Raw genomic sequence first — 27518 nt, 5'->3', positions numbered from 1 at the left:
TCGGCGTGCGGCGCCCGCCCGCGGGGATGGAGGCTGGGGAGGAGGAGGAGGAGGAGGAAGAAGAGGAGGAGGCGGAGGAGAGGTGGGGGCGGGGGCCCTTCCCCGAGCCGTGCCGTGCCGAGCCGAGCCTCTCCCGACGGTAATCCCAAGGAGCGAGCGGGCAGCCCCGCAGCCGCTTTGCAAAGCTTCGCCCGTGCTTAACAGGAAACTTCGGATTTACCGGGGGAGGAGGGAGACGAGAGGGGAGGAGAGAAGCGGGGGCGGAGGGGGCTGGGAGCCCGGCGGGGGCGGGCAGCCGGGAGGAGCCGGGGCAGCCCCGGGGCGGGGGGGGGGCCGCCCGCATCTGCCCGTGCCGCCCCCCCCAGCCCTGCTGCCTCCCCCTGCCTTTGTTCGGGCGATGCGGGGCGGAGGGCAGGGCGCCCACGGCCTCTGGGGAGCCACCCTCACTTGGGGGGAGGAGGCGGAACCCCCTTTCCTCCCCCCCCCCCCCCCAAGTGTTTTACGATGCCGGTGGGGGGGCTCCGGCTTTGTCCCACGCCCCGTGCCGCGAGGCTCCAGCTCCGCCGGGCTCCCCGGGGCCGCGCACCCCAAAAGGGGCAGCCGCGGCCCCCCCGGGACCCTGAGGGGGTGGCAAGGCCCTGCTGGCCCCGTGCCCCCCCCCCCCATTCCCACCCCCCCCCCGGGCGCTGCCGCGTGGGAACGCGCCCGGCGCCGCTCCCACGGGGGCCGCGGGGCTGCCCCAGCCCCCCGCCCACCCCCGCTTGCCACCGGGGCATTAATTCATTAGTTTTAATAAATAAATGTATAAGCCCGAGGTAGAGGTCGGAGCGTTTTAATAAATAAAGATCGGCTCTGAAACTGCAGTGATTTTTAGCTGAGTAGCTAATCTTCTCAAGGGCTTAGCTCGGAGGGATCAGAATAAACAGATAATAGAAAGTCGTTACAGGCACCGTCCCCTTAAACTCTGCTTAGGAAGTTTTATTCTTTTAAGTTATTTCAGATTCTGTGAATTCTATCTGCACGTAGTGCAGGTGGAAAGGGGGGAAAAGAGAGATTAAAAATGTTACCTAGATACATTCCCCTCAACTGGAATCTTTTAAAGAGTGAGTTCATTATATACCACCACATTCAATTTGCAAATGCAGTTCCCGATGCTATTCTTCATGGTTAATAACTGGGAATTGATTGAAAAGGGAGGTCATGCAGCTTTCAAAGAAGAAAGAGCCGAGCCTAATGGGGCTAGTGAAGAGATGGTTTTACATACACACTTTCAATGGTTGTTTTATTAGATGTTTGCAGGTTGTGATTAACAGTATGTGGCAATTTTATTATTGAACAAACAATGCCTCTGACAAGCAGGACACAGCCTGCAAAGCGAACGTGAACCATGCAAAGAAGAGATTGCACTTGGTGTTTCCACACGTTTATACCAGCTAATTAGGGCAAATCATAAATTACTGTGGGAAGGGAAGATTTGTATGTGAGTTGGTGTAGTTCTCCTTGAGCGAACCATCTTCCACTCATAAATTATCTCGCTCAGGAAAATGACCTCTGCAGGAACAAAAGGAGCTCTCCTAAAACGGGAAGCGGGAGGAGAGGCCAAGCCTCGAGAGCCACCGGCGCCTCTTGACCCTCTCCCAACGGCAGGAGCTGCCCAGTCAATAAACTTTCCCCCGTGCCTCCCCTCCAGCTCCGTGTCAGGGGATGCTGCTGCCATGACCAACAAATCCGTCTTCAAAGCCGTTCCCCCGCCAGCTGTCCGCGAGCACCGGCTCCTGTCCTTCGGCGGGCGGAGGCTGCGCGGAGGCTCGGAGCTGTCGCGGGCTGCAGACATCCCTCCCAGAGCCAGACAGAGCACGCGGGGCCTGGCATTTTCGAGGTCTTAACCTGTTGCCTGATGGAGAGAGTATTTAAAGCCGCGAGCCTTATTAATAAACTCCATGCAGTGATGGCAGCTGAGGACTTCTGTTGTAAAATGGAGGATTTTGAAGAAGCCTGGCAAAACGTAGGCCCAGTGCTGTCCTCAGAGGGGTTTTTGGCTCGTTCTCCGAAGGATCAGGATTAACTCCAAAGGTGGTCATGGCTGAAGAGAGACAACATTTTGTTGGCAAAAGCATTCACTTCTTCCCGTAGTTCCTGCTTAACCCACGTGTAGTGGTTGGAAGGAGTAGGGCAGATTCTGCTCCCTTTACTCCACCTTCATCTCCAGCAGCTGCACTGGCAGCAGTAAGGCTTCTGCAGCTTTACACAAGTCAGAAGGATCTGGCCACAGCATTGCTTTCATTAATAAGCCACCAGAAATTTTAAGATCAATACTGGTCTGAGGATACACAGTACACCCTGAATGGGCACTTGGCTTGCAAAGTCACAGCTGACTTAATGGGATGTGTAATGCTCTTAGCTGGCCCTAATAAATTATCCCCCACTGGCGTGCACCTGGGTGTATTCCAGGCCGCACGCAAGGTGGAAAGGCTGGAGATGTGCACACCTGCCCCAAAATCACACAGAGACATCAGCCCTTCCAGGCCAAGGAAGCAGTTGGTGCTCGCCGAGGTGGGAGCTCAGCAGGGCAAACTCATGGAGCTCTTGAAGTTCCAGCAGCCACAACAGCTTCAGCTGCAGGCAAACCGGGTTTGTTCCCACCATCACAGCCCACACGTGGGCTGCAGACATCCAGCCTCACCTGCCTGATCTTCCCCATTTCGTGCTCTTTAGGGTGAAGCTGCCATTTGCTGCTACAGAAAGACAAGACAGGACATTAGGAGAAAATCCTCAAGTTGTCTCAGGTATTCTTCATAAAGCAATGTACTTAATATTCCTTCCCCAAACTTGCCTGCAGCCTCTCAAGGGCTGTAAACCTTCTGGCAACCCCGCTGAAGGAGAGTCCCCAGCCCTGCAGCCTCCCTGCTCGGGGAGGACGGCCAGATTCTGCTCCCAGCTGCTGCGCCTTGAGCCAGGAGCGACCCGAAGGAGGCCCATGGTGGCACCCACCAGGACTGAAAATCAATTTGCTCAAGGTCACGGGCATGATGAGAGCAGGACCAGGCATCCCCTGCACGACACACACCCCGCTCACGAGCGAGGCTCCAAGCGGAGCCCTGCCAGCATCCATGAAATGCGCGGGGCGTGCCATCGCGGGGCACTGTCAGATGAAACCCGGGCAGTAAATCACGCGGCGTAGCACAGCTTAATGCCCTGTCTGTGACTGTATGTGATACACAGCCTCTTCCCACAGAGTTGTGAGGATCAGCTGGAAAAAAAATAATATCTGATTTGACTTGGGGTTTGATGCTCCAGCGTTTCCCAGGCTAAGATGAGATCAGTAGGTCAGACCCATAGCTGAAAGCTTCTTTGTGTTTTTATGCCTATTAAACTGACCTCTTATACATGGAGTCTGACTAAGGTGCTGAATAGTTTATGTAATTTTTTTTTTTACTGGATCTAATTCTAGCTGACTCAAATCTGGGTTTTCTGATTGCAGAAAAACCTTCAAACAAGGAACAATCTAGCTAATAGTGCTTGCATAAATCATTCTCAAAATAATGAGTATCTGTGGAGTGAATTCATTTAGCTAAATAGATGGAAGACCACTTTAAAGTTATTTAGAAAGATTAACAAAAGAGAAGGGAAATGAAAAACAGATAATAAATTGACGAGAGAAGGGGAAAAATTGTATTAGAAACAATGAATTTGTAATAAATTCAAAATGCTAAGGAGAAATTTCCAAAAAAGGAGATTGGCACTGTGGTAGTTTGGCTGTGCTGGTGCTAAAATGTATTTTTAATTAAAAATACACGGATGTTAAAATGCATTTTAAAATAGATAGATAAATAGGTCCCCAGCCAACATTATATTTTTACTTTTATGACTTTCAAATTCACCAATAATTTGTCATTTCCTCAGCACAAGAAAACCCCTACCTACTGCAGGGCTGTTTCTTCCCCTGCACTCGACATACCTTCACCAGCCCTCCCTGCAGCAAACCACGTATGTCCCCCTGGCCAACAGTGGGACTTAGGCCCTTCCACTTGGAGCCTGCTCCATTTTCCATCAAAATCCCCAGAAATCCTTCCTTGACTTTGAATCTGAGCAAGATTAGGACTTTTTTTTTTTTTTTTTTTTTACCAGCTTCAGTTCCTGGAGATCCTCACAGCAGCAGACCTGAAGCCCGCGATCATTCTGTTGTTGCTGAAGTTCATTCAGAAGTTGCTGAAGGAGACACGGAGCCATCCCGAGGTGCCTCGTTGACACACCACCGCCTTTGGTCATTCCTACCAGCGGTTTCAGGTGAGGCTGGGGGTGGGAGAGGAAAGAGGAGTTGCCTCAAGCCCCCAGCTAATTGAACGTGAAAACTATATGTTTTTTTTTTCTTCCCAGGAAGGTATAGTGCCTGATTTGTAAAAGCAGTATTTTGCTCCCGCATCCCTTCTTCTCTCACTTTTCCTTCCTCCTGTCTCATCCTTTCCCTTCCTTCTCCATGGATTTTGCTGTGTGCAGTCCCCATCCTATTTCTTAGTCTAATGTCCATACCTCTTCCCCTTGGCCTTTTTAAGTGGCTTTACAGGGTGTCTGCTATCCCCGTAGCAGCCCCGCAGGGATACCCTACAAACGTACTGGATTGTCCTGATGCTTTTTCGGTATCTCACAGCCTCCACAGCAGCTCTGTGCCTGCGGTACAGTGGCAGCAGCAGACACTGATTTTTCTTTCCTCACCGTCAGCAGTTTAGTGAATATTTGCCCCCTCCCCAAGGTCTCACACTAGGTTTTAATGCTTTTATGGTGCAATGTTTAGGTTCTAGGTCACCCAGCCTTGAGAAATCCAACAGGAGGCCTACACGAGGAGGCCCACTTAAACCCTGAGAATAAAGCTGGAGCAAAACTGGTGCAAGGCTCCATACAACGCGTCTGAAGTTGACTCTGCCATTCATGCTTTATCTTCTAGAAAAACATCATTTTTCAGAAGAAAATGTCCCTATCAACTTTCAGGACTGCGTTAGAGAAGCACAAGGCTACCCTCCTTCAAAGCCTTTCGCCCACCTGCACTCTTTCCAGTCTCACAGCTGAATGTGCAGCATTTTTAAATAAATCACCAAGCGAGCATATTTCAAACCCACACATTTCGGACAGGCTCAAAACCTGCACTGTGGCTTCTCTCTTTTTTTCTGTTGTGTTTGCCGCTTAGATTTATTTACTTCTCATATCATGTTTAGACTTGCTAAATATAAAAACTGTTTAAAATAACTGTGCAAAATATTCTCCAAGTCCTTGAGAAAAAAAAAATACAGTGCTCAAGACTGCCTTCTCATGTTTTATGGTTTTAGCACATGTTGCAAATAGAATATTTCCATAATAAATATTTGTTAAAAATAATTTCCACGTAAAGAAGTTAGTTCTAAGCCAACAGCCCCAGCAAGGCAGAAGAGGAGCTACCAGGTTGGCAGCGACAGGCAGTGCTTTTCTGAAAAAGTTCCCCAAAATCATTGGAAGACGCAACCTTGAATGGGAGGACAGGTTTGGTCTCCAGATTTCCCCTTTGCTTACAGTCTTCATCGTCTCCTCAATGCGGACACCTGCTCATTGAGAAGGAACCAGTGTCAGGGGCACAAGAGCTGCAGACGCGTGTTCCCTGCAGGAGCAGACACCCAAAGGCACACCAGCATGGCTTGCTTGCTCATTGCCCTGCCTTCGCATAATTTACTGGTCCCCGAGCTCCATTTCCTGACTGCCTTCTGAGTGATTTTGCCTGCTACAAGAAATCACCATGGCCGTGATTTCCCCAGCAAGGAGTTTCCTTTCACGGATCTGGAACTACACGTCCCTTAATGTCACTCATTGCCCTGTAGCTTTATGCAGTGAGAATGAGAGGAGCTTCACTTTTGCAGATGCCTGCTGCATTGCCACTTGTTTATTAGATGGGCAAGACAAGACAAAAATAATGACTCTTCAGTTTGTTGCCAGTATCGAAAACACTTTTGGTGCAGTTCTAAAGCCTCAAAGCCTGCAAGAGTCTGATTTCTTGCTGAAAATTCGTGCTTCTACTCAGACGACAACAGAAAATTAAAGACAAATAAAACAATTTAACCAAAGAGGTACCTGAGTAGTTTTAAAATTAATTAAAATTAATTTGTTCATTTAAGGGGCTTCACTGTAGGTCAGACCCCATCAGAGGTAAAATTATTCTAATTGATTTTATTGTTGGTAAATGCATTAACGGTGCAATGGAATATTTGAAATCACTGAGGCAAACTGCTGATGGTACAGATTCACTAATTTACTGGACAAAATGACCTTTGTTGCACTAAGAACCAAATCTTACGGGACAAAATTCCTTTAAATAGCTGCTAATATTTTAAATGAACTACCCAAGATGATGATGTTGAAGAGCTAAATATATTAGAGCACATAACATACATGGGGATATACACAGAAAATGTATGGGTTGAATATATTAGAAGATGCTTTGCATGAGCAATAACTTAATTTGGGACTGTTACGTGTCCACGGAGGGGAAGCAAGCACACACTAAACGGTTTGACATTTCTCTTCCATCCCTCAAAGACAACTGTTGGATGGCAAACGCAAGGTAAGGGAGTGAAGCCAAAAGGACCAAATATTGCACTGCTGTAGAAGTTCAGCTATCGGGCAACAAATCCTTCAGCTGCAGCAGCTGGGATGCGTGCAGGTAGCAAGAATGATGCCCGTGCGTGGCATGGCCAGGCTCCTCTGCCTGCCCTGGATGCTGTGCCCTGCAGGAGGACAGTGCATAGATGATCCAAAGATCTTGCTAAATGCAACAGGAAACAAGAACTAAGCAGTGCCGCATCCTGCTCATGCTGTGAAACTCCTATAATGTTCTTTACGCAATTTATTGTAAATCACTCATGGCTTGTTTAACGTTCCGCTGATTTTATCTTGATTTATTGCATTGCCACCCTGCCTGGTGAGGCAGCAGCCGTGGCTTTATGGTCTTTAATCAAAGTCCAAGCACCTGTAGCAGCATGTGTCTGTCTGCCCAAAGCCCCTGCATGGTGCTCAGCATCCCACGAGCTTGTCTGCAATCGACTGAGCCTGGAGACCTCGGCCCAACATGGGGACATCAGCACCACTCTGCTCCCCTACTTCCACGAGCCCACCAAGGTCCCGCACGGCCCAGCTCTGGGATTTCCCATCCCTGCTGCTTTGTGGGGGGCACACGAGCCCACCCGCCCTTCTGCTGGCTCCTGTTATCCTTTACCTTAATTCTGTAGGTGTTTTCTATAGGTCTTGGGTGAGATCCTGGTCCCACAGCTGTCCTCAGCACTGAGAGTCCATGTTCCTCAGACAGCCTGGTGAGGCAGAGATCAGGAAAACAAAACCTTTAAGAGAGGCAACATTTTACCCCAAACAATTTATCTGGGGTCACACAAGAAGCCTGTGACAGTGGAGCAGATCCAGACTCGCCAAAGCTTTAATTACAAAATCAGCTTCTCCTCCTTGGACAGCAGTGTGCGTTGGACGACAAGCACCTAAGCTGGTGACATCTGAGTGGTCTCCAGCTCCGAGGAGGTCAGCAAAGGGAGGCTCTTTTTGAAGGCACTGGACTACAGCAAACCCACAGAGAGCATCTGAAGGTCAGGAGAGCATCTTTTCTCCCTTTTTGTGGGGCAGCCGACTTCACAAGACACAAAGAACAGCTGCCTGAAAGAATCCTTTCATCACTTCAGGCAGCTAACAAAGCCAAAAATAAATATTTCAGCTTCTGCAGTATTTAAAAAGACTTTATTGCTGTAAGGCCCAAACTTCAGCGTATCAAGACCTCTTTACGCAACGCGACTTAAACGAGTAACTGCTTTAGCACCATTAGAAAGAGTTAGACCAAAAGCTCAGCAAAAATAGAAACAGGTCCCATGAAACTCTGCTAACACTCCCCAAAAAAGCTGAAATAACTGCACAACCAGTCCCGGGGGCACAGCCCACCCAGCAGCACTCTATGGGTCCCCAATATAAGCTCTGCCCGGTAAAGGAGCCGCACGGTGCCCTTGGTGCGGGGCTTGCCCACGACGGGGCTGCAGCACAGGGCGCTGCTCCGGGGCTTCGCGCAGGCAAAGCGGAGAGCTGCGGGACACGAGGGGCATGCTGGCTATTTTAATCCCGCGCCGTAGACACCGAACAGCTGCACGTGCCGGGCGCAGGCCGGGCGCAGTCACGTCCTGGTTTGCAAACCTTGCCTGAAACACCTGGCCCTCTGCTCCCCGAAGGGCTGTGGGGCGGCCCTGCAGCCACACAGCGGGGTGCCGAGCTCGCTGTCCCGGTGAAGGGCGAAGGACACCCCCTCTTCATCATCTCCAACACTCGGAATTGCTTAGGGAATCCTAAAAGGGAAGCCGGGTGCTAAACGTCTTTGCTGGGTAAATAAGAAGCAGAGGCTCCAGCGTTTCACTTAAGGGACAACCCTGTGATGGCCACGTACAGAAAATGGCATGCTGGAGTTTTCCATCCCCATTGTGTATTCCGTGTGTTGCAGTTTTCCAACAAACATGGGGGAGAAATACAGAAGGGGGTATGCAAGCCTGAAAATACAGTGTATGCTTTTAGAAGTAAGGCTCTTGCTAGCTTGAACGGGAGCCATGCGGCTCAATCAGTATCAAAAATTTAGCAGGAGCACAAGTCTTCTGCAAACTAAAGGCAAATGAATGTTAAAAGTCCAACTCCAGCTCACCTTTGCTCTTCCATTAGCTCTGTATGTGAAAATGTTCTTATTTATAGACCTATAGAGACTGGCAAGTAAATAAAAGAGCAAACAAGCTGGAAGCAATAGGTTAAACATATCTGCAGGACAAAGAACAGCGCGGTGAAAGCAGCTAAACAGACATCGAGATGCATAAGAAAGACATATTTCTGAATAATTCAGCCTGCATGCCCGGCAGCACCGAGAGACAGAGGTTGATTTCTGCTGGAGATCCCTGCGGGCGACCACCCCAGGCTGCACTATCAGCTGCCTCTTGTGCTCGTCTGATGGATGTTTTTGGCAAACGTCTCCCAGCCCACGAAGCGCTTGGTCTCGTTGCACAGCTCAGCACGGGGTGCACCCAGGGTCCTCCCAGCCCCATGGTCACCCCTCATCCTGCCTTGCTGCTGGACGAAACCAGAACTGCTGCAGCCTTTGTACGGGGAGGTGGGGAAGGAGAAAAATGGCTCTAGCAGAAGCAGGTGTTTTTACCAACAAGATTTCCCCCATTAAGGGAAATCCAGTTTGCAGAAAAATTGAAAATTCAAAAGAGGTGGTGATTTATAGGATAAAAGGTGCAGCACATATATTGCGAGGGGAAAAAGAGGGCATTTGCAAAGCAGCTGAAGTATGTAAAGATTTGCTTTCACGTTTGCTGCCATCTGGGTAATTCACAAGAATAAAGCCGCCTCTTATCTCGCTTGAATCTCTAACTTCGTTCTCATTCCCAGCATGTCCCGTCACACAGGGTACAACAGATTATTCCCCCCCAAGCTGTGCCCATGGGGGGAGAGAAGTGGGCACGTCCTGGCTGTGGCCAGGTTCCCTCGAGCCCTCCCTCAAGCCTGAAAAGTGAGCCACTTGGATGAGGCCAAACCCAAGCTACCAGAAGAGCAATTCGTAGGAATTCAGAGGGGAAAAAAAAAAAAACACAAACAAAAAACAACAACCAAACAACAACAGACAACCACCAAAGCCTTGAAGATTTGCAGAGACATTTCCATTAGTTAAGGCTTTCTTGCTCTCTACAGGTCAGCATTTCACATCCCTGGGGCCCCATGGAAAACACCAGACCTCCTCTCCTCCAGCCTTGCTCCTGTTCATTACAAGGGGATCTACCAGTGGGTGACCCTCCAGCAACTGTTCCCTTGGAGTGAAGCACTCTCATTGTTTTAAATAACTCAAAAGGATATATTTCAATCAGTTCCTGATTGTTAGGATTTATTAGGCTGAACCCAAGGGCAGGCATGGAAGCTAATTAGAATTATTATTTTCAGGTGACAACTATAAGGAGCTCTCAGGGACATATTCAGCCCTTCATGTTAAGGCCGAGGTACAATTTTCAGGGTTATTTTCTGAGATTATTTAATGGGATGGCTCTTTTTAATAATGCAGAGGGGTTGCGGTGGGAAGAGGAGGAAAACCAGACCCCGCTGAGAAATTCGGAAGGGATAAACAAACAAAAGGACGTTAATAAGGGGGGGGCGGTTTATTGCACCAAAAGCTGCCATGGAACCAATTGCTGGCCCAGCACAGCCACTTCAGTGCACCCAAATTCCCGAGTTGATCACAGAGGGGGAGTACAGGGCTCAGAGCCCATCACGGCTTCGTTTGTGTTCTTTCTGTGGGTTCTTCATCTGGCAGAGCCACAAGCACCGTTCCTCCCCCTCTCTCCTCACTCTGCTGTCTTGGTGCATCCAGCCCCAGCCAACGGTGAAGCCGAGGTCCACAACGTGGCTCAGCATGGTGCAAAGCCACTGCCACAGAGCAGCCACCGATGGGCAGGTGCCATCGCTGGAGCATCCCATGCAGAGCCAGTGCCATGCCGGGAGGTCTTTGGGCCTCTGGAGCTAACCCAGATTTTTCCAGCCATGCAGGCAGACAGGGTTAGCACATCCCTCTGTGTACGGGCATCCTGCCTTGGTGTGGGGCTTTTCGGGGTTGCTCCCAGCACCCTGTCTCTCTAGAAACCTCGGTGCAATGGGGGCAGCACTGTCCTCACGTGCTGCCGAGCCATCGGGGCCGGCACCTTCTCCGCTGAGCAGCCGCCACCACCCTCAGCTCAGGGCACGGAGAGGAACCAAGAAGCAAATTATTTACGCAGAAACAACCTACTCAGCGGTTGTTAGCCGGGCTCCGAGGAGCTCACTGCTCCTAATGACGTCTCCAGAGCTTTGCTGGGAGGGAATATTAAAGAGAAGCGCAAGAAAACAAGCCGGTTGTCTTTGGTGACTGACTGATGCCAACGGACTACAACTTGCTAAGCATTTTCAGATAACATTTGCAGTTGACGACTTGACATTTGGAAACCCTGAGGACCTGGAAGTAGATGGAGGAAATTTCCACTCGCAAAGGCTGAAGTGCACTAAAGTGCTTTTGATCGGAGCTGCCTAGAAAGCTCGGGAGGTACGAGCAGACAAACACACGCGGTTCAGGGACGCCTTCACCTCTAAGAGCAAAAAGCAAGCTGGTGTTAACACAGGACACGGAGGCATCCAAGCTGCAGCAGGGTTAAGCACCTATATTTAGGGTATCAGACTAACGGCCACATCCTGGCATTGCTGAGGGCACTGTGAGGTACGGAGGAGGTCAGCAGATCCTCCTGCTCTACCACCCACACTCGCAGCCCCACGGATATAGCTGGGAGGAGGTGGCTGCTGCAAGGTCACCTCTGTCTCCATCTCTCCCCTTGACAGCTCTGGGGCGAAGAGCTGAGCACCCGAAAAATCCCCACTGGCTCTTGGACATTTAGGCTCTAAATGTCTTGGCACGGGACCTCGGTGTCCTTTGGTCATGCAAAAGGAGAAAACCAAAAAGCTTCCCGAAAGCCTCAAAATAGGGTCTGTCGGGAGGAAATGAAACCAAGTCAAAGCCTGCTTGTGAAGAGCAAGTGAATATCTCAGTTCTGCACCACGGGACACATTCTGCTCTGACACTCACCATCTTCTCCCCCTGCCTCAGTTTCTCCTTTCGGAAAAAGGGGCTCAGCATGTGCCGACAAGCGTCAGGAGGCAGCTGCTCTCAGGACCTCTGTAGGATGTACATATCCATCTTTGGGGGCCCTCTGCTGGCAGCCTCGTTTTCCAGGAGCACAGCAGAACCCTGTAGAGATGGGCAGGGGGGACTTGGGTCTTTCTTTCTTTTTGTAGAAAAATAACTAAATGCACGGACAGAGCTGGCGAAGGACATCACCTGCCGCAAGCAGTCCTGGTCTTCACCAAGGTCATTTTAGCCATATTCACAGCCTTAGCTGTGCACTAGGAATATTTGTGTTCTTATATCTCATTTGCATGAAAACCTGTGCAATTCCAGCAAGTTTTGCATCGCTTGACCCTGCTAATCCTCCCTTGCCTTCCCTTTCAGCTCAGACATCACATCCATGGTGCCCAGGGGAACAGAGGGACCTCCTGGCTCAGGTCTCCTCAAACCCATCATCCCTCAGCAAAAGCCTCTCTTCCAACTGCTAAGAACCCATTCTCCAGGTTGGATTTTTATTTTATCACCTATTAATACTTACTTCTTCGTGCACCTGCATTGTCTTTTAGCACAGATGATTCATTTCTCTTCATCCACTGAAATATCCCCCAAATGTTACTTAACCAAAAGCCAGCCAAAGAAGAAATGCATTTTTCTTTTGTGGAGGAAACCAGTTCCCCTACCAACAAAAAAAATATCAAGACAAGCAGGTTCAATGTGCCTTTGTAAGTCTGGATTGGACTCAGTCCTATTTTCATCCCATTATTCTTTCCTTCACAATTTGTCTAAAGCTTTGCAGACTGTGAAAGGCCAGTCGCTGCCTGGATTGCTTTTCCTCCTCCTTTCATACGGAGTACTCTGTTTGCCATTCTTCAGTTATATGAACCACTCCTGAATGACACGTCTGTGAAAAGACTTTGCCAGCAGAGATTTGTCTTTTTTTTTTTTTTTTTGGCGAGCTCCAGCCCCTTCAGGATCCCTTTGCAGAGACTCCCCCATTTCCTACACCAAGGTCTGCTTCAGACTTGAATTATTTTCATATACCTAAGGACTGTTTAGCCACCCTGTTCTTCCTGCCCCTCATAGCACTGTTCTTGCCATTGAAAACAGAGAAAGTTTTCAAAAACCAAGACTCCTGAAGGTTTCTGGTTGTCCAACTTGACATGAGCCCTGAGCACCAGGAGGGTCTCTTCCATATTGCTCCCTCCCACACAGCTCAGAGGATTTTTGACTCCAAAACATATAATCCAAAAAGGCTGGGGGCATCCTCACCCCCAGGCACATCACTTTCTTTTCCTTATAAGCCTGGGTTTCCTTACCCTTTTTCCTTGAAGACCCCATTTCCAGCAGCCGCGCAGCAGAGCCCCAGCCTGGGCTTGCTCGCCCTGCCCATCTCTGCTCCTGGTGGCTTTCGGGAGATGACACAACTTCAGTACTGAATACGGGATAAAAAATAACAAACCAAGAGACGAGAGTAACGAACACGGCAGAAAGCACTATAAAAAGACCTATGAAGAGACTAATGACACTGTTTAAACAAAGTTGTCTCCTGTGATAGTGCTAAATCCTTTTTATGACCTTTCAGCCTTTCAGAACAGTTTATAAGACAATTTTCTGTTTGCTAGGCTTACTGACAAACAGTCAGTAACTGCTTATGCTGGTACCAGGAGTCCCATTACAGAACAAATAAAGTCCATTTTACTATTTCCCCCCCTCTTATAAAACACGGGACCATTTCCCTTCCAAGCTGGTCCACCAGAGGAGGGGAAAAGCATCTGGAGAAAAGGAAACGCTCTCCAAGAGCAGCATCACAGGAGGCAGCAAGAATTGCTGGGGGAGATAAAGCACATTCTGCATGCGATTACTGCATAAATGATGCTTTGATCACAAAAAGCAAAGAGCAAGAAGACAGTTTTAATGGTCTGAAAACACATGAAAAGCAAATGTAGGAAGCGGCTTTGATACACAAGACAGTGGCACAGTATTTATTTTGTGACCTTTAACAAGTACGGGCAGTGCAACAACAAGCTAATTTGGTGGAAGAAAAAAAATCAAAAGGAGACGGAAAAATTAACCCGAGAGCTTCATGGCAGAGGGAGGAGAGGAGCAGACCGGGCTAGAAGCACCTCTGCTGACTGCTGGCATGCTGGGGACCAAGCCCTGCAAAAAAGCCTCGTGTCCCCACCAAGAGCAGCAGGTGCCCAGTAGCTCCCATGGACAGGGAATTTGGGAAATCACTTGGCAGAACCCCAAAACTAAAGCACGGTTAGAACAAGCATTAAAGGTTGTATCTGCACACAGCCCAAAGGGAGGTTTTGTAGGGGATGCCTCAGCAGCCAGGTGGGGAATGTGAGGGAGAGAATATTTGAAGGGATGGAGGGGAGCAGTAACAGCGCTGACTGGGAACTAAGTTTTCAAAAGAACTTTGAATATTACGAAAAAAAGAAAAGAGCAAGATGTGCACATGAATCTTTTAAGTCTTCCCTACAAGCTGTTTAAAGTTGACAAATTCAGAGCTATGGAATTGACAAGTTTCCATTTTGCACATGTGAAAGGGCAAGGCATTAGAGGCCCCGAGAGCACGGACAAGCTCCTGCACTGGAGCACACACAGTTTATCTGCCTCACCCCAGGACTCTGCCCTGGCCATTTGCACCATTGTTTTGTTCTCACAAGGATAAGGCAATCCACAGTACCTATTTCTGCTTGAAAACTGCAGAAAGAGCACTTGCTGTATGCCATTATCTCACTGAGAGCACAAACCACCCCACGGGAGAGAGAAAACTTCCTGCACAGACCACCAAGGCCAACCCCTACCTTAGACAAATGCAGCAAGTTGCTGGAAACTGCTGGATTTGGCCAAAATTTCTAAGCAGTGAATGTCCCACATGGAGAAAAAAAAAAAAGGCATGATAAACAGTCACGAAAGGACAGTGCCCATCAGCTAATTTATGCCCCATGAATAATTCAGCCACATCTATTAAAAAAGCTTCAGCTGACTGGAAACACAGAGAAGAGCTGGTCTGGATGTAGGGAGGAGTGCCGGCCACCCCAGAGGCCTCTTCCTCTTCCTGTGGGCTCCTGAACTGCACCAGTTGGACCCAGAGGCTGAAAGATGAAGAGAAGTGGTGGAGAGGAGCCCAGGAGATAAGAGCACAAGGAGCTCCTCCACCTCTAAGCACATCCTCCAGCTGATGCCTCAGGCTTTCTGTGGGAGAGCTCAGCACTCACCCATCACAGCTCAAATGGGGATTAAACCCCACGAGAGGCCGAGATATTCCAAACTGCTTTGGGGTAGCAGGGACCCAGCCAGAAGGAATCAACCCCGTGCTCTGGGCCACGATCGGCGTTTAACTCCCTGCGCTCACCCTTCAGGTTCTTCTCACACCACGGAGAGAAGTTGGATGTGTTTCAAAAGTGACCCTATTTTCCAGCACTTCCTACCCCTATTTTTTCTTTTAAAATCATGACAAACTTCCAGAGACCCTGGGACTGAAGGGGCTCCCTCCTTCCAGCTCTCTGCAGCCAACCTCCAGGGTGCTCAGGCAGCTTTCTGCGGGATGCCAGAGCAGGACCCACGGCCACCCTGCAGGACAGTAAAGAGCTGGTACCATGGCAATACGTAAATACTGCAGCAACCGCCTCCACTGAAGTGCTTTGTGAGCAGGAAGAAGCCAGAGCCCATCTGAATCGTCAGGACCTCTGGAAACTCATCACAGCCAGCAGAAGTCAAATCTCACTCTTCCTCGCAACACGCAGCAAGCCACGGAGGCAGTCGCCTTCTCTCATCCAAACTTTGCATTTATGTAACCTTAGAGAAAGCTCTGGGCCTTCATCTTCCTAAGCGGAGCTTCACTTCAGTCCACTATAAGCAAGTTTATTTATTTTTTTCTCTTTTCTTCCAGAGAGCTCAGCATTTCTCAAACCAGGGTTTTCAACCTGAAATGGGGTCATAAAACCTTCTTAGTGGGGTTACCAGCCCTTGGTCACTTTGTGTTCCAGATAATCTGCAAGGCTGAGCTCACGGAAGAATTTTTGTTGTTGTGGCAGGATGGTAGAGCATAATTTGATTTAAATTTATCTTTGTTAGCCAGCAAATTTGTCTGCCTCCCCTATTGGCTGGCATTATCGTTTTGTCAGGGCCACTAGGAAATATCTGCAAAGCGTTGTGCTGGCAGCAACAAAAAAAAATCTGTTCCACAGATAAGTGTGGGATAACAGTGGGAGCAAGAGGGGGTCAAATGAGACAAAATTGTTTCACGACCCTAAGAAATAGGGTGAGAGACCTGCAAGGCTGCCCCCCTTCTGATACGCACCATGCAGTGCATGCTCCCATGTGTGAGTGCAGAAAGGCTCCTGTTCAGGCCCAAACATCGTTTTGTCTCAGGTACCGAGGGCACAGAAAGGAGGAGGTGCAGCACCAGACCCCCTGCAGCGAGACAAGGCACTGTCCGGACCAGAAGAAACCTCGTGCTCTTTGCTGGGGTGTTGGAGCTGCCCAGGCTGCTCCCCAGCCCTTTTCCTTGCATCGCCTTGGCTCAAGAAATGTCCCACACAGGCAGCATTGCCAGGGATGTGTTTTTCTCTGCTTTAAGCCTCCTTTCTATTGTAACTGGGGTCTAAAGAAGCGTTAGTAGGACAGTGACAGAAGCCTCATACATTTTAAGTATACTGAGGGTGAAAAGCTTAATAAACCATCACATCTGGAGCCTTCTTTCCCTCTCCACAGTCATGTCTGTCTTGACTTATTCCTGCTCTATAGAGGAAATGGCAGGATTTAATAGTCTTTTATTAGTATGTCAGCTTTTAAAATGGTCAAAGCATTATTCATAGGGCAGGTTAAAAAAAAAAAAGGAAATGCAGCACATTTAGTCGAAATACTACTAGTTCCAGCCAATGAAAGGGTTGAGATAAATGCAGCTATGTGTTCCTGGCCCCTTTCTGTCACATCTGGAGAGGAGCCGTCACACTTTCTCTCCCAAACCAGCCTCATTTTTACTTCATTTCCATGCTTCATGCCCCTGTCACTCCGTGAAGCAGCACTCTGGGAGTTTGGGATCTCATGCCCTCGAGCTGCAGGAGAGGCTCTGGTTCCACCAGCTTTAAGACAAAAGATGGGTTGCACAGATGCAAAATGAAAGTCTCAAGCATTTCTGCTAAATTAAGGTCTGCTCCACCTTTACCTATTACTGCTTTTACTCCCCATTTCTTTGTTTCACCTACGCCTGGTGTTTTTTTTTTTTGTTTGTTTTTTTAAACATTACCAAAAGCGTTTGTTTTCTCAGTTCTTTTGCCACCTGACATTGTGACCAGAACTAAAGAGTTGGTTTTCAGGCAGAGGGGGATATCTTTCCTCTACCCAGCATCCTGCTTCCAACTTCTGTGCTTAAAAGCACCAACAAGCTTGTGAAACAAAGCCTCATAGCATATGCATGAAAAGAAGTTGCCTGAAACAGATCTTCCAGAAAAAGACATTATATAAAGATAAATGAGTGAACGTTTTTCCTCATGCTTGCTCAGAAGGATTAGAAAATTTCACCCTCTATTTTTTCCCATATTTAATTTTCTGATCAATCCCATGTCTTTCACTCCACCTTCCAGATTTTGGGGTTCTGCTTTCAGCTGGAAAAGCTGAAAGGCAGCATCTGCTCCCAGGTTCTTTCTGGCTCGGATGGGAAAAGCTAGAAAACCTGTTCCCATCACAGTCCCAGCCCAGACACAAGCTGTTCCCTGATGCATCCATGTTTCAAGGGCTCATTAAAAACAGACCTTCTGAAACTTGGAGGCTTACCCTTCATTACTGACTACACTGTCCTGGAAGCCTATTACCTTTAATTGGCATACAGTTGCACTGAAAACATGGAGCTGGCTCCACTCTAATCCATGCAAGCACTGCCTCTAGATTTCGATGGAGGCAGCTTCTCACCCCAGAGCCTCTTAGAAGTAAATCTTATTTAGGTCAGCAGTGACATTTTCCTTTCTGAAATAGTAGGCCAAACGCCAACGAAATTGGAGCACATTAGTAGGAGCAGTCAAGGGATTTACTTTACAATACTATGTATTACACCCATGTGAACACTAAAAAAATGCGACCCTGCTGCACTGAACTTCCAACAACTTATTCATTGGTGCTGGGTGAACATCAGAGTTTCCATTCCAGAGGAAACCTAGGTTACTGTTAAAAGAAATCCCCTTTAGCCCCACTTGGAACAAAGACCTACACTAAGGCTTCCCATCAAAAGTCTCAGTTCAGTAACAAGCATACAAGCTCTTTAGCTATCAGAATATGTCTGAGAAGACTTTATGAATGTCCAAGTGGAGAGTTTAGCTGTCAAAAAGTTGCATTTCTGTAAAAATCAGCATGTTTTTTATGTGTTTTCATGCAAATAAAAGCACCAGCTTGGATGGGGAAAAGCCCTGCCCCAGGAGGGTTTCAGCAGCCAGCACATGCTGCAGCCCTCCGTGAGGGGAGGGTGATGGCACTTCAAAGTTATTGAATCCCCTCAAACCTCAATTTCTATAACCTGAGCAACAAGAAAAAATGGATGAGTGATACAACTGACAATGTCTTTTTGCCTCAAATGCTAGAGAAACCCTACAGTTCTCAAGCTCCTTTGATGGGAATCAGGCCATCCTGGCCTTAATAATAACAATCAGGATTGATTATTATTAATTCAAGAGATTCACAACTTGGCCCAGGGACTACACACCCAAACTGCTTTCTTCTTATCCTTCAGCCCAAAGAACTGAGTAGATAAGCAGGGATATCTAGGATCAGTTATAACTGAGGGATTCCCAGGATCTCAACACAGCTCGCACCTACTGTTTCTTCTCAGCCAGGGCCTGTGCTCTTCTCTTTGCCTCTTTCTGCAGAGATGCCACCCAGAATCCACAGCAGGGCTGTAGACATCCCCTGCCTCTCCCACTGTTCTTCAGTGACAACCTGACAAACCCTCCTTCCAACAGCCAGTTGGCCACGTTGGCTAAGCAGTGCTGCTTGGAAGTGGGGAGATGGTGAGAGGACCAGAACTGGGAGCAGTTAGTGATTGCACAGTGCTGGATTTGTGCTGGGAGCCCAATATTTTAGCAACGACTTGAACAAACACCCCATAACAGGCACAATCATTTTGATATCTCTACACAAATTCTCACAAGGAAATGCTCCAAAACCAAGTTTGACTTGAATGACAGAAAACAAGCTCCTGCCTAAACCCAAATTACTGACAGCAATTGATCAATCCATGTAGCTTTATTAGCATAGCCTGACTGCAGGCTTCTTCCCAACAGCATCTTGAATCAATAGCTTAATTGCCTTCCTGGCTTGTTTTGCTTCTGGTTAAATTCCCTGATTAATCCTGCAGACTCAGGGAGGCTGAACGAGTTAAACCTGGACAGACTGAGCTGAGCAGGATGGGCCCCTGGATCTTCACCTGGGAGCATGCAGGAAGGCACTCGGCAGGTGGGACGGTGGGATGTGCTGGGGGAACACCACAGTGCCCTGGGACCTGTCACTGCAGCATTACTGCCTGGGAAAGGAGAGAGGTGGGTTTGCTCATGCACGTGCCTGAAGACATGCTGACAGGCAGCACATCCTTCACTGGAGATGTTTCCCATGACACTATCACTGCTTTTCGACTGTCTTTTCTTCCCTATTTAATCTTTGCACCTGGAAACAGCCTGGCACCATCTGATCTATACTTGTTCTCAAGCAATGGTCTTTAAACATTGATCACTATCACCGATAGCCTGTTTCCTACTTTTCACCTATCTAAAGCACATGTTGCCTGCAGCTCAACCATGGCAGCTTTGAGGGGGCTTTTTAAACCCCCCACTGGATCCTTTGTGAAGGCAGCTCTTTCCAGATAAGACAACTGGCTCAGAAGTGTCATTAATCCTGTAAATAAGATGTCCCCGTCAGACAGCTTCTGTCACGTCTCTGACATTTGTTAGAAGGTGGCAATGCTTTTGCACCTCTCCGCTAACTATTAATCTCCTAGAGAGGCTAGGAGAGCTATTTTAAGTGTGACCTGCAAAGGAAAGAGTCTTTGAGGTTTTTTATTACTTAGAACAGGTGAGGAACTGGGCTGTTTGTTTTCCCTACATGGAGCCAAAGCAGGTGAGGAAATTTGTGGCCTTTGAGGATAGAGCTTTCGATTCCTGAAAGACTACACAAAGGGCGAGAGATGGTAAATCTGTTCTAACTGGTAGACTTCCAGTTACCAAGAAATTGTAACCTATTAGCAGTCAATCGCAGAAAGTTAAATCGCAAAAGAGATTTTGGCTGACTAGAGAACATTTGTACAGTGTTAGGGAAGCGGTGAGTGCAGAGACAGACTCACAAAGTTGGATGTGATAAAGCCTAACAGCCCTAATGTTTAACGTTAAAAGCAAGACAGAAAAAAGGTGACAAACCAAAGCAATACCTCACCGATCAGCCATTCCTCAGGTGGCTCAGCAGGGCCAGGAGGACAGGGTGTGACAGTCCCCTTGCTGACAAGCAGGGACACTTTTCATTGATCGCACTTCCCAACAGCTCCTAATGGCAGCGTGATCTCATCACTCCCAATAAACCTCAGTGCACTGTGGGCATGGGTCCCAAACGGTGACCTGGGCATCATGAACGGTCCCCCAGATGCAGATCTGCATCCACAAAGCATCACATAAAGGGTTTTTATCCCTGTAATTACTCCACCACAGTCCTAGGGGAACACCTTGCGTTTGCAGCAGCCGCTGCAGCGCAGGTCAGGCTGTGAGCAGCTGGCCGCTGAGCCATGGCGAGATGAAGCCCAGGTCCCTGGTTCTACTGGCACCAAAGACAACCAAGAAAGGACCACAGGTTGCTTTCTTTGAAAAATCATCAGAGAAGTTTCTAGCCATGCCATTTGGGAGCAGAGGAAGGATTTTCAGAATGAAAGCAGCTTAGTTATGCATCCGAGACAAAGTTCTTCCCAGACAGGAGACACGTACTTGTCTGCGTGTCATCTAACTTGTATTTAAACTCTGTTCTGAGGGCATTTTATTTCAAGAGGGTTTAAACTTACAGGCTGCACCGGAGAGTATTTCATCCTTAAAATACTCCTCCAGACAGGAAGGTTTTCTTACCAAAGGTTACAAGAAACTGGCTTCTGACATTTAATCATGGTGATTTGCTTCAGCAGGCTGGTATAAAGTACCACTCAGCATAAATAAAGACATCAATCTGGCTGAAATTTCCCAACTGCTCCAATTTCACAGGGCTAAGGATGAGTAATGCTCCATTCTTGACTCCATTTGGAGCATCTCATGGACAAGGTGGTCCCTGTGGTGAAGTTGGGGCTTTCCGTGTACACTGCAAGAGAAGCATCCAACTCCTCCTAAAGCCAGCAAGGGGCAAGAGTCTGCTCCAGGGTGTTTGTACCACACTGTATGGGGTCACCACTTGATGCTCTCACATGTGATAGCAGCAGTGATGGCCGTGCCCAACTAGCAGAGGGGATTTAGTTGATTTAGGGCTGCTGCTTACAGTGGGAAAGGCTGTAGGGCATGGGGAGCACAGCTACAGCAAGAACACCCTGGGGAGATTCTGGACTGGCAGAGCAAAATGACACATGTAAATTTGTTTCATTGGAAGAGACCTCACTATTTGAGTAAGTTTAATATTAAACTGACTCAAACATTGGAACAAGCCCAATTATCAAGGCAGTTCACATGCTCAGGCCCATAGGGCGTGATGTACCTTCAGCACTCTTGCCAGGGTTTGCTACCAGCTCATTGTGGCTTTGAAAATTGCTCTGAAAGTTTACCATAAAGAAAATAAAACAAAAGACCAGGAAAGGTCACTGTAACAGCAGGCAGGATGGTGCTCGGGACATGCCTGCTGGCCTCTGAGCTTTGATCTCTTCACGAGCGAGGTGCACCTCTCCACTGACCCCTGCTTTAGCCACTGGAGCCTCCATCCACCCCCCTATTTAGGAGTATTCACTATTTCAGAGTTTTTATTGCACAACAAACTGTTGAGACCCCAGTCAGAGAAGCAGGAACACAAAAACACTCACTGTTTGTAGTTTTACTGCAAAGCCCAGGGTTTTCAGGCCACAACATTCACAGGCCGCTGCCCACCACAAGACACATTAGCTGAAGATCACAGGCAATGCTGCTGGGGTCTCAGACAGCTCTGCAGGGCTTGACTTCAGGCAGACTTCATGTCAGAGATGTGGATTTATTTCTCTACTGTCCCAAAATAATGGCTTATAAGCCAGAACAACTAAGAGCCCTGCGATAAGGCACCTTAAACAGCACCGAACAGCTACATGAGGGACAGGCCCAAAGGATTCAGCCTTTGTCTCATTAAAAGCTGAGCACTGATGTTGAATGCAAGGTTGAAGTCTCTCAAAGGGCAGCTTTTGTAGGAGAATTAAGCACTGAGAGAAACATGGAGGACCCACAGAGCCCAGGCTACGTTCCAAAAAAAAAAAAAGTCTTTGGTTGCCCAAAGGACAGATGGCTGTGGGCCTACCATAGAGGAGTTCCTTGTGTTGCCATCTTTCATTTCACAGAAGGAAGAAAACATCTGTGACCAGGTGGGCAAATCTCTCTGAGAAGCACTACGTACAACATATTAGAGTAAGCCAAGAAGCAGCGGGCAGTCTCCAGGGCATGGTACAAGAGGACTGCCCCCAGCCAGCTGTGCAGAGAGCAGCAGGGACACTCGTAACAAAACCAGCCCCACTTCTGGGTCAGGGTGGCTGCTGCAATCACTCCTGCTCACAGGCACGGGACAACTCCTCTTAAGGAAGGATTTCTGCGAGAGGCAGTGGAAGAGGCGTCAGAGCCACCACTTGCTCAGCATGGGGGGCAGAGCAGCAAGGCATAGATACAGATGTCCCAGGAGAGAGCCAGGCAGCTCTGCAGCCCAGCTCCCTGCACAGCTCCTCGGCTGCCTCGTTTAGGAGGAGAGACAAAAGGTTGCATTCCCCACTCAGCCCTGGAGCAAGAGATAATTAGTAGCTCATTTTTTTAAATCCTAATAAGTGTTCCCCAAACTAACTAGCCATGTTGGACATAATGTAAATGACTCTGAAGAAAACACGATTTGTGGAGCAGTCTAATTAGATGGCCATGAGAGCAAGGAGCCTGTGCAGCGCTTGCTGCCGAGGGAGACCTATTTGCACAAACCCCAGAAGATTCCCACATAATAACAAGAGCCAATGTCTTCATTTCCTAAACATCCACACTAGTGATCAGCCTACAGGCTCCATTTCACCATTTGTGAATGCCAGTTAGCTCTCTGGATTTAATCCCTCCTCTTCGAGTGAAGCAGGGGAAAGCAGTCGTTTTGGAGATGTGGCACCACAGCAGCTGCCCAGGGAGCCCACAAACCCCAAGGTCAGCTCGGCAGAGGAGATGGCACAACCCAGAGCTTCACAGCGGTCCTGTCAGGGCCACCACAGAGAAACAAAGCAGTTTCACAGACCCAGCAAGAAGAGACCTCTCTCCTGGGGGACAGGCTGTTGTAGCTTCCACCCAGGTCTGTCAGGACTGCTGGTTTCTCCAGGAGAAGAGAGGTGAGTTGTGTTCTGACCCAGATGGAGGTCTGGAAGCACTGCCTGCCCTGGCAGCCAGCTTTTAATTGATGTAACACCTCCTTCCAGATCTTACCTGGCAGTTTGTGGCACTGAACATGGGTTTAGCTCACTGCTGAGGAGCTCGGGCTGCAGACCTTGCCCTCTCCTGTCCTGAAGGCACAGGACAAGGGGAGTCTGCTTTCCTCAGCTGTCAATGCTTTAAATAAGAGTTCAAACCTATGTTCTTGAGAGCTGCAACAAGCAATTACCGCCTGATTGAAGGTTATTGGTGCCCACAGTCTTGGCACAGCTTGTTTTCTGAAGCACCAACGGGCAGCAAATAAGTGTTTTGTCACAAATCAAGGCTGTCCTAGAAAAGCCAAAGGAGGGTCTGCAGCAGCCACAGTGCCATTTGCGTTAATAGCAGCAAAGTGTGAGGGGCAGCGTAGGACAGAGATGAGATACATCTCCCCCCCACTATGAAGCTGAGTAACCTCAGGCCAGAGCCCAAGCTGCTTGCAGCACCGAGTTTATGCTCATGCCAGTTTAGGGACATCTGCATTCCTGCTCATGGCACGGCTTTCAACACTACAGCGGTCAAGCTGTGCTCTTTGGAGGCAGGTTGCAATCACTGCACAGCCTCTCAGAGGTCTGCTCAAACCATGGATTACTGCTGGGAGAGATCCCACTCCATCTCTGGCTAGATCAGCTCATCTCTGCACAAAATCCCTGAGCATTGACCCAGCCACTGCACAACCCTTGCAACAGGGGCACTTCTCTGCTGGGCCTTTCCTCCAGCCACACTGGAAGTAGGCCAGAAGCAAGAGATGGCAGCTAAGGGAGGCACAGCAGCATTTCCTCATTCTCTGCTCCAGTGGTAGCATGGCCAGGACAGTGGAGGAGGAAGGAGAAGCATCCTGGAAGGTGACTGAACAGCAGAAGGACACAGTTGACCGGATTCAAACTGCTGCAGTTTCCTTGTGCTCTCCTACAAGAGGGAAATGAGCTGGAGGGAGAGTGCCTTAACCCCTTACAGCAACTAATCATGGTTGTTCAGGATCAGGTGAAACCAAGCGAGCACAGTGAGAGGGCAGGAGGATTTCCTGAGCAAGTCCAGCTTTCGTGCTTGGCCAGCCAAGCCGGACAGCAGCTCTCGAGAGGCTGCAGACTGACAGTGCTGCAAAGCCAGGGATCTCCCGGAGCAGCCACCGATCTGAAACAGGAGTCTCCGACCCAGGCAGGAATAAAGTCACAGCAGATGAGGAGCTCAGGCCCCACAGAAGAGCAGAGCATTTTGCTACAAGAGTGCTGAACAACTTGCAGGTCTCCCTCCGGAGCCAGCTTTCCCCAGGGAGCCTCACTGCCTCCCTCCGACCTTGCACACAGACACCGCTGACCTGAGTGCTCCCGAGAGCATCCGAGTGACTTTGCAGCACAGAGTAAATGGGGCTTATGGAAAAGTTACTCAGGCACTTCTGAGCTTATATCCATTGCTGGAACTGCAGGTACCTGGGCTTTGTGCTCACTTCTACCTAAAATATTTATGTGCTAATAAAGGTGGAGCCAGAGGAGCCTCTGAGGTCACTTAGAGAGGTAAAATCCTCACTGCAACCAAAATAGCTGAGACAGCAAGCAAGTCAGAAGCAATCAAGAGCAATTAGAACATGCCTGTACTACATAACATTTACTTGTTATGCTACAAGGGTCCAAAAAGCAAAACAAAGGGGTTTTGCTAATTCTTTCCTACTCCATTACCCTTGCAACCAGAAAAGCATATTAAACACCTCTGCTGCGCTCTCTGCTTCCTGTGTGTTCGGTTCAGCTCTCCCTTGTCTCAATAGCTTAAAAGCCTGTTTTTCCCTTTAAAAGCCAACTTGCCTGCCAGGTAGCTTCTCTTAATCTCTCAGTCTTGGCTAGAAGCCTCTCTAGGCTGCTGAAAGAGATAGCTACTTACCCTTTGTTCTTGCGACAAGAAAAGGCTCAGCTATCAAATCCTTCCAGATTCCTTTGTAGTCTGAGAGACTCTGAAATGGAAAGAATAAAAAGCCATGTATCAGTCTAACAGATTAATTACTACTAAGGCTACCAGTAGGACCAGCTTATACCCACGCCCCTCCTTTCTACAAAGCAAGCCTTTACCAGCCACGATGGCTATGAGACATGATAACAGGGTCAGTCACCTCGGGCAACAAGCATCACATTCCTCCTAATGTCAGTGGTTGGCCTGAGAAAGCAGCCAGAGATGAAGTTGGTGCTTCCAGCTGTGGCTTTCCCCCTAAGGCTGATGGAAGAGGTCCCCAGGAACAGAGCCAGCTGAGGACTGTGGTACCCAGACATCCTCCACGAGCAGGCTGGGCAGGTGAAGACATCCCACCTGGATAGGCAGAAGTGTGTTCATACTGGTCTAGGGCTGTTGCTTTCTTTCTCAGTGACACAAAGGCAAGGTTCCCTGCACACTGCAGTTGCACACAGCTCGTCAATTAAAGAGAGCACATGGCTCCCATGGAGGCAGCACTCATTTACACAATCTGAGAACTGATCCCTAAAGTTGCAGGCAAAAATAACACCCAAGCTACCAGTTACTTCAGCGCAAACAAATATGTTCATTATGAAGTTCTCTGTAGCTTACACAGAGTTGTTTCAAAAAGCATTTTTCAAAGTCATTTGTAGAGAGCATTCAACATGGTGAGCATGAAGAGCCCCCAGCACCCCACCCACACCTTGCAATGCTACTTTCCTCCTGGAAAGCAAACCAGTACCCAGCTACTTCTGCACCAGGAGGGTCTCAGCCCCCCAGCACAGACCCCCGCATGCCTCTTGTACAGCAAGAGGAAAAGGCGTGGAAAGGAAATGGCATGGAAACCCTCTCACATATCTAGACAGTGAGAGTCAGAGAGAGTCCCAACAGAAAAGAATAGTCAGTTCAAGTAAGCTTTTCACAGCTCAGTGTTAGATGTACTGCATCTGCATTCCTCAGTAGGGCTGTGAACAACTCGAACTGCTGTCACTTCTCAGAAAAAGCCTTCCCAAGAACAATTCTTCAGGTTCAACCTCAGTTGAGCACACACCAGTCTCCAAAAGCATCATTCACTCTCCTGCTGCAGTTACTCACCATCAAAGCCCATCACCATGCCATTCTGCCCACAGCTGCTCCTTCCCCAGTCACTAGGACACTTGTTCTGCCTTGGGTAGCACCTTGCTCTTCTCCAGTAGCCTGAGCATGCTGCCTGGCCACATATATCACTGATCCTTTAACAGCTGCAAAACATTTCTTCTGATTTCTGCAGCAGAATAGCTTTAGAGAGGATTTAAGCAGGGTTAACAAAGTTCTCTCTGCTGAAGAGCAAGCCTAGTCCTGGGCTAAACAGAAGGGAACCCATTTCATACGAAAAGACAAATACTACAAGCAAGCGGCTGTTGCAACCAGTAGGGATGCAGCAGAACACAGTACAAAGGTACCAAGCTTTTGGAAGCGATTTCTCCCATCTCAGTGTTATGCAATCCATCACACCGGGTCAGTTAGAGCAATCCCAGTGGTTACACTTCATCCACTCCAGCTAGCTGAAGCAACGGGTAGATGCTAGTGTCACTGCATGCTCTAGTGAGCTACAGTGGGCATCTTCACACTGAGATAACACAGTTCTCTGGTTAACAACCCCTCTGCAATACACATCTGGACGAACGGCTAGAGAGGCTCGTGCAGGTTTGGGCTCTGGAGCAGCGGGTTAAATTTCAGTGCCATTGTACTCCCCAGTTTGCTGTTAGCCTCTTCTTCTAGTGCTCAGTTGAGATTAGAAGCCTTTGAAATGTATATGTGGTTGTGGTCCAGGAGAAAATCTCCAGGGAAGCAATTTGCTGCAAATACTCAGCTACTTAAAAATATTTATATATGCTAGGAAGGGATTAGACTTCATTTACCATTTTCTCCACCTTTAAACCTCATTTAATGCAGCATTAAGCTCCAGCTGCAGTAGATTGGTTCTGAAGTTGTAAAGGAGAAAGACTCATGAAACAGTAAGATGGTTCAGCATGGAGAGAAGAGTGATGGCTCACTATTTTTTAGGTGGAGTTACGGTAATCGAGAACTAAAGGATGTCCATGATAATCAGCCTAACACTCTTTTACTTACAGGATAGCGTTCCCAGACTAGGGAGCATCACGAGGAATCTAAGAACACAGGAATCTAAGAGCAGCTTTAAAATCAAAAGATGAGAACAGCCTGTCTAATGCATGACAAGAAGAGGTGAGGGCAGTCCCACATTTAACGGAAGAACGCTACTTCCAGCCTCTCAT

At 48.4% G+C, this 27518-nt stretch overlaps 1 protein-coding gene and 2 long non-coding RNA genes across 16 annotated transcripts; 2 read left to right on the top strand and 1 right to left on the bottom strand.

Annotated features, from left to right (window-relative positions):
* The first annotated feature begins 8 nt into the window (after positions 1-8).
* On the top strand, positions 9-4925 carry LOC310881769. The gene is made up of 4 exons (XR_014572582.1): positions 9-139; positions 2716-2786; positions 4129-4287; positions 4793-4925. It is a non-coding gene; the product is annotated as an uncharacterized lncRNA (long non-coding RNA).
* Positions 900-26636, bottom strand: LOC310881768 (uncharacterized protein). Of its 14 annotated transcripts, none has more exons than XR_014572573.1 (10): positions 26338-26627; positions 25180-25249; positions 13003-13118; positions 11648-11809; positions 9782-11549; positions 7235-7325; positions 5495-6746; positions 4126-4293; positions 2684-2735; positions 900-2083 (listed from the first exon to the last, which is right to left on the bottom strand). XR_014572573.1 is itself a non-coding variant. In XM_083799440.1 (7 exons), exons 3-6 carry the CDS (start codon positions 13074-13076, stop codon positions 2712-2714), a joined length of 357 nt encoding a protein of 118 aa, XP_083655566.1. In that variant the 5' UTR covers positions 13077-13118; positions 25180-25249; positions 26338-26612; the 3' UTR covers positions 900-2083; positions 2684-2711. The 14 variants fall into 14 exon arrangements, 1 of the variants encoding a protein (XP_083655566.1); XR_014572574.1 differs by having other exon boundaries at positions 9782-11156; positions 26338-26622; XR_014572571.1 differs by having other exon boundaries at positions 9782-11809; positions 26338-26628.
* LOC310881770 lies at positions 26542-27518 on the top strand. The gene is made up of 2 exons (XR_014572583.1): positions 26542-26680; positions 27357-27518. It is a non-coding gene; the product is annotated as an uncharacterized lncRNA (long non-coding RNA).

The sequence above is a fragment of the Anser anser genome, assembly GCF_964211835.1.
Source record: "Anser anser genome assembly, chromosome: 15".
Taxonomy (NCBI): Eukaryota; Metazoa; Chordata; class Aves; order Anseriformes; family Anatidae; genus Anser; species Anser anser.
This window is presented reverse-complemented; position numbering and strand designations above follow the sequence as displayed.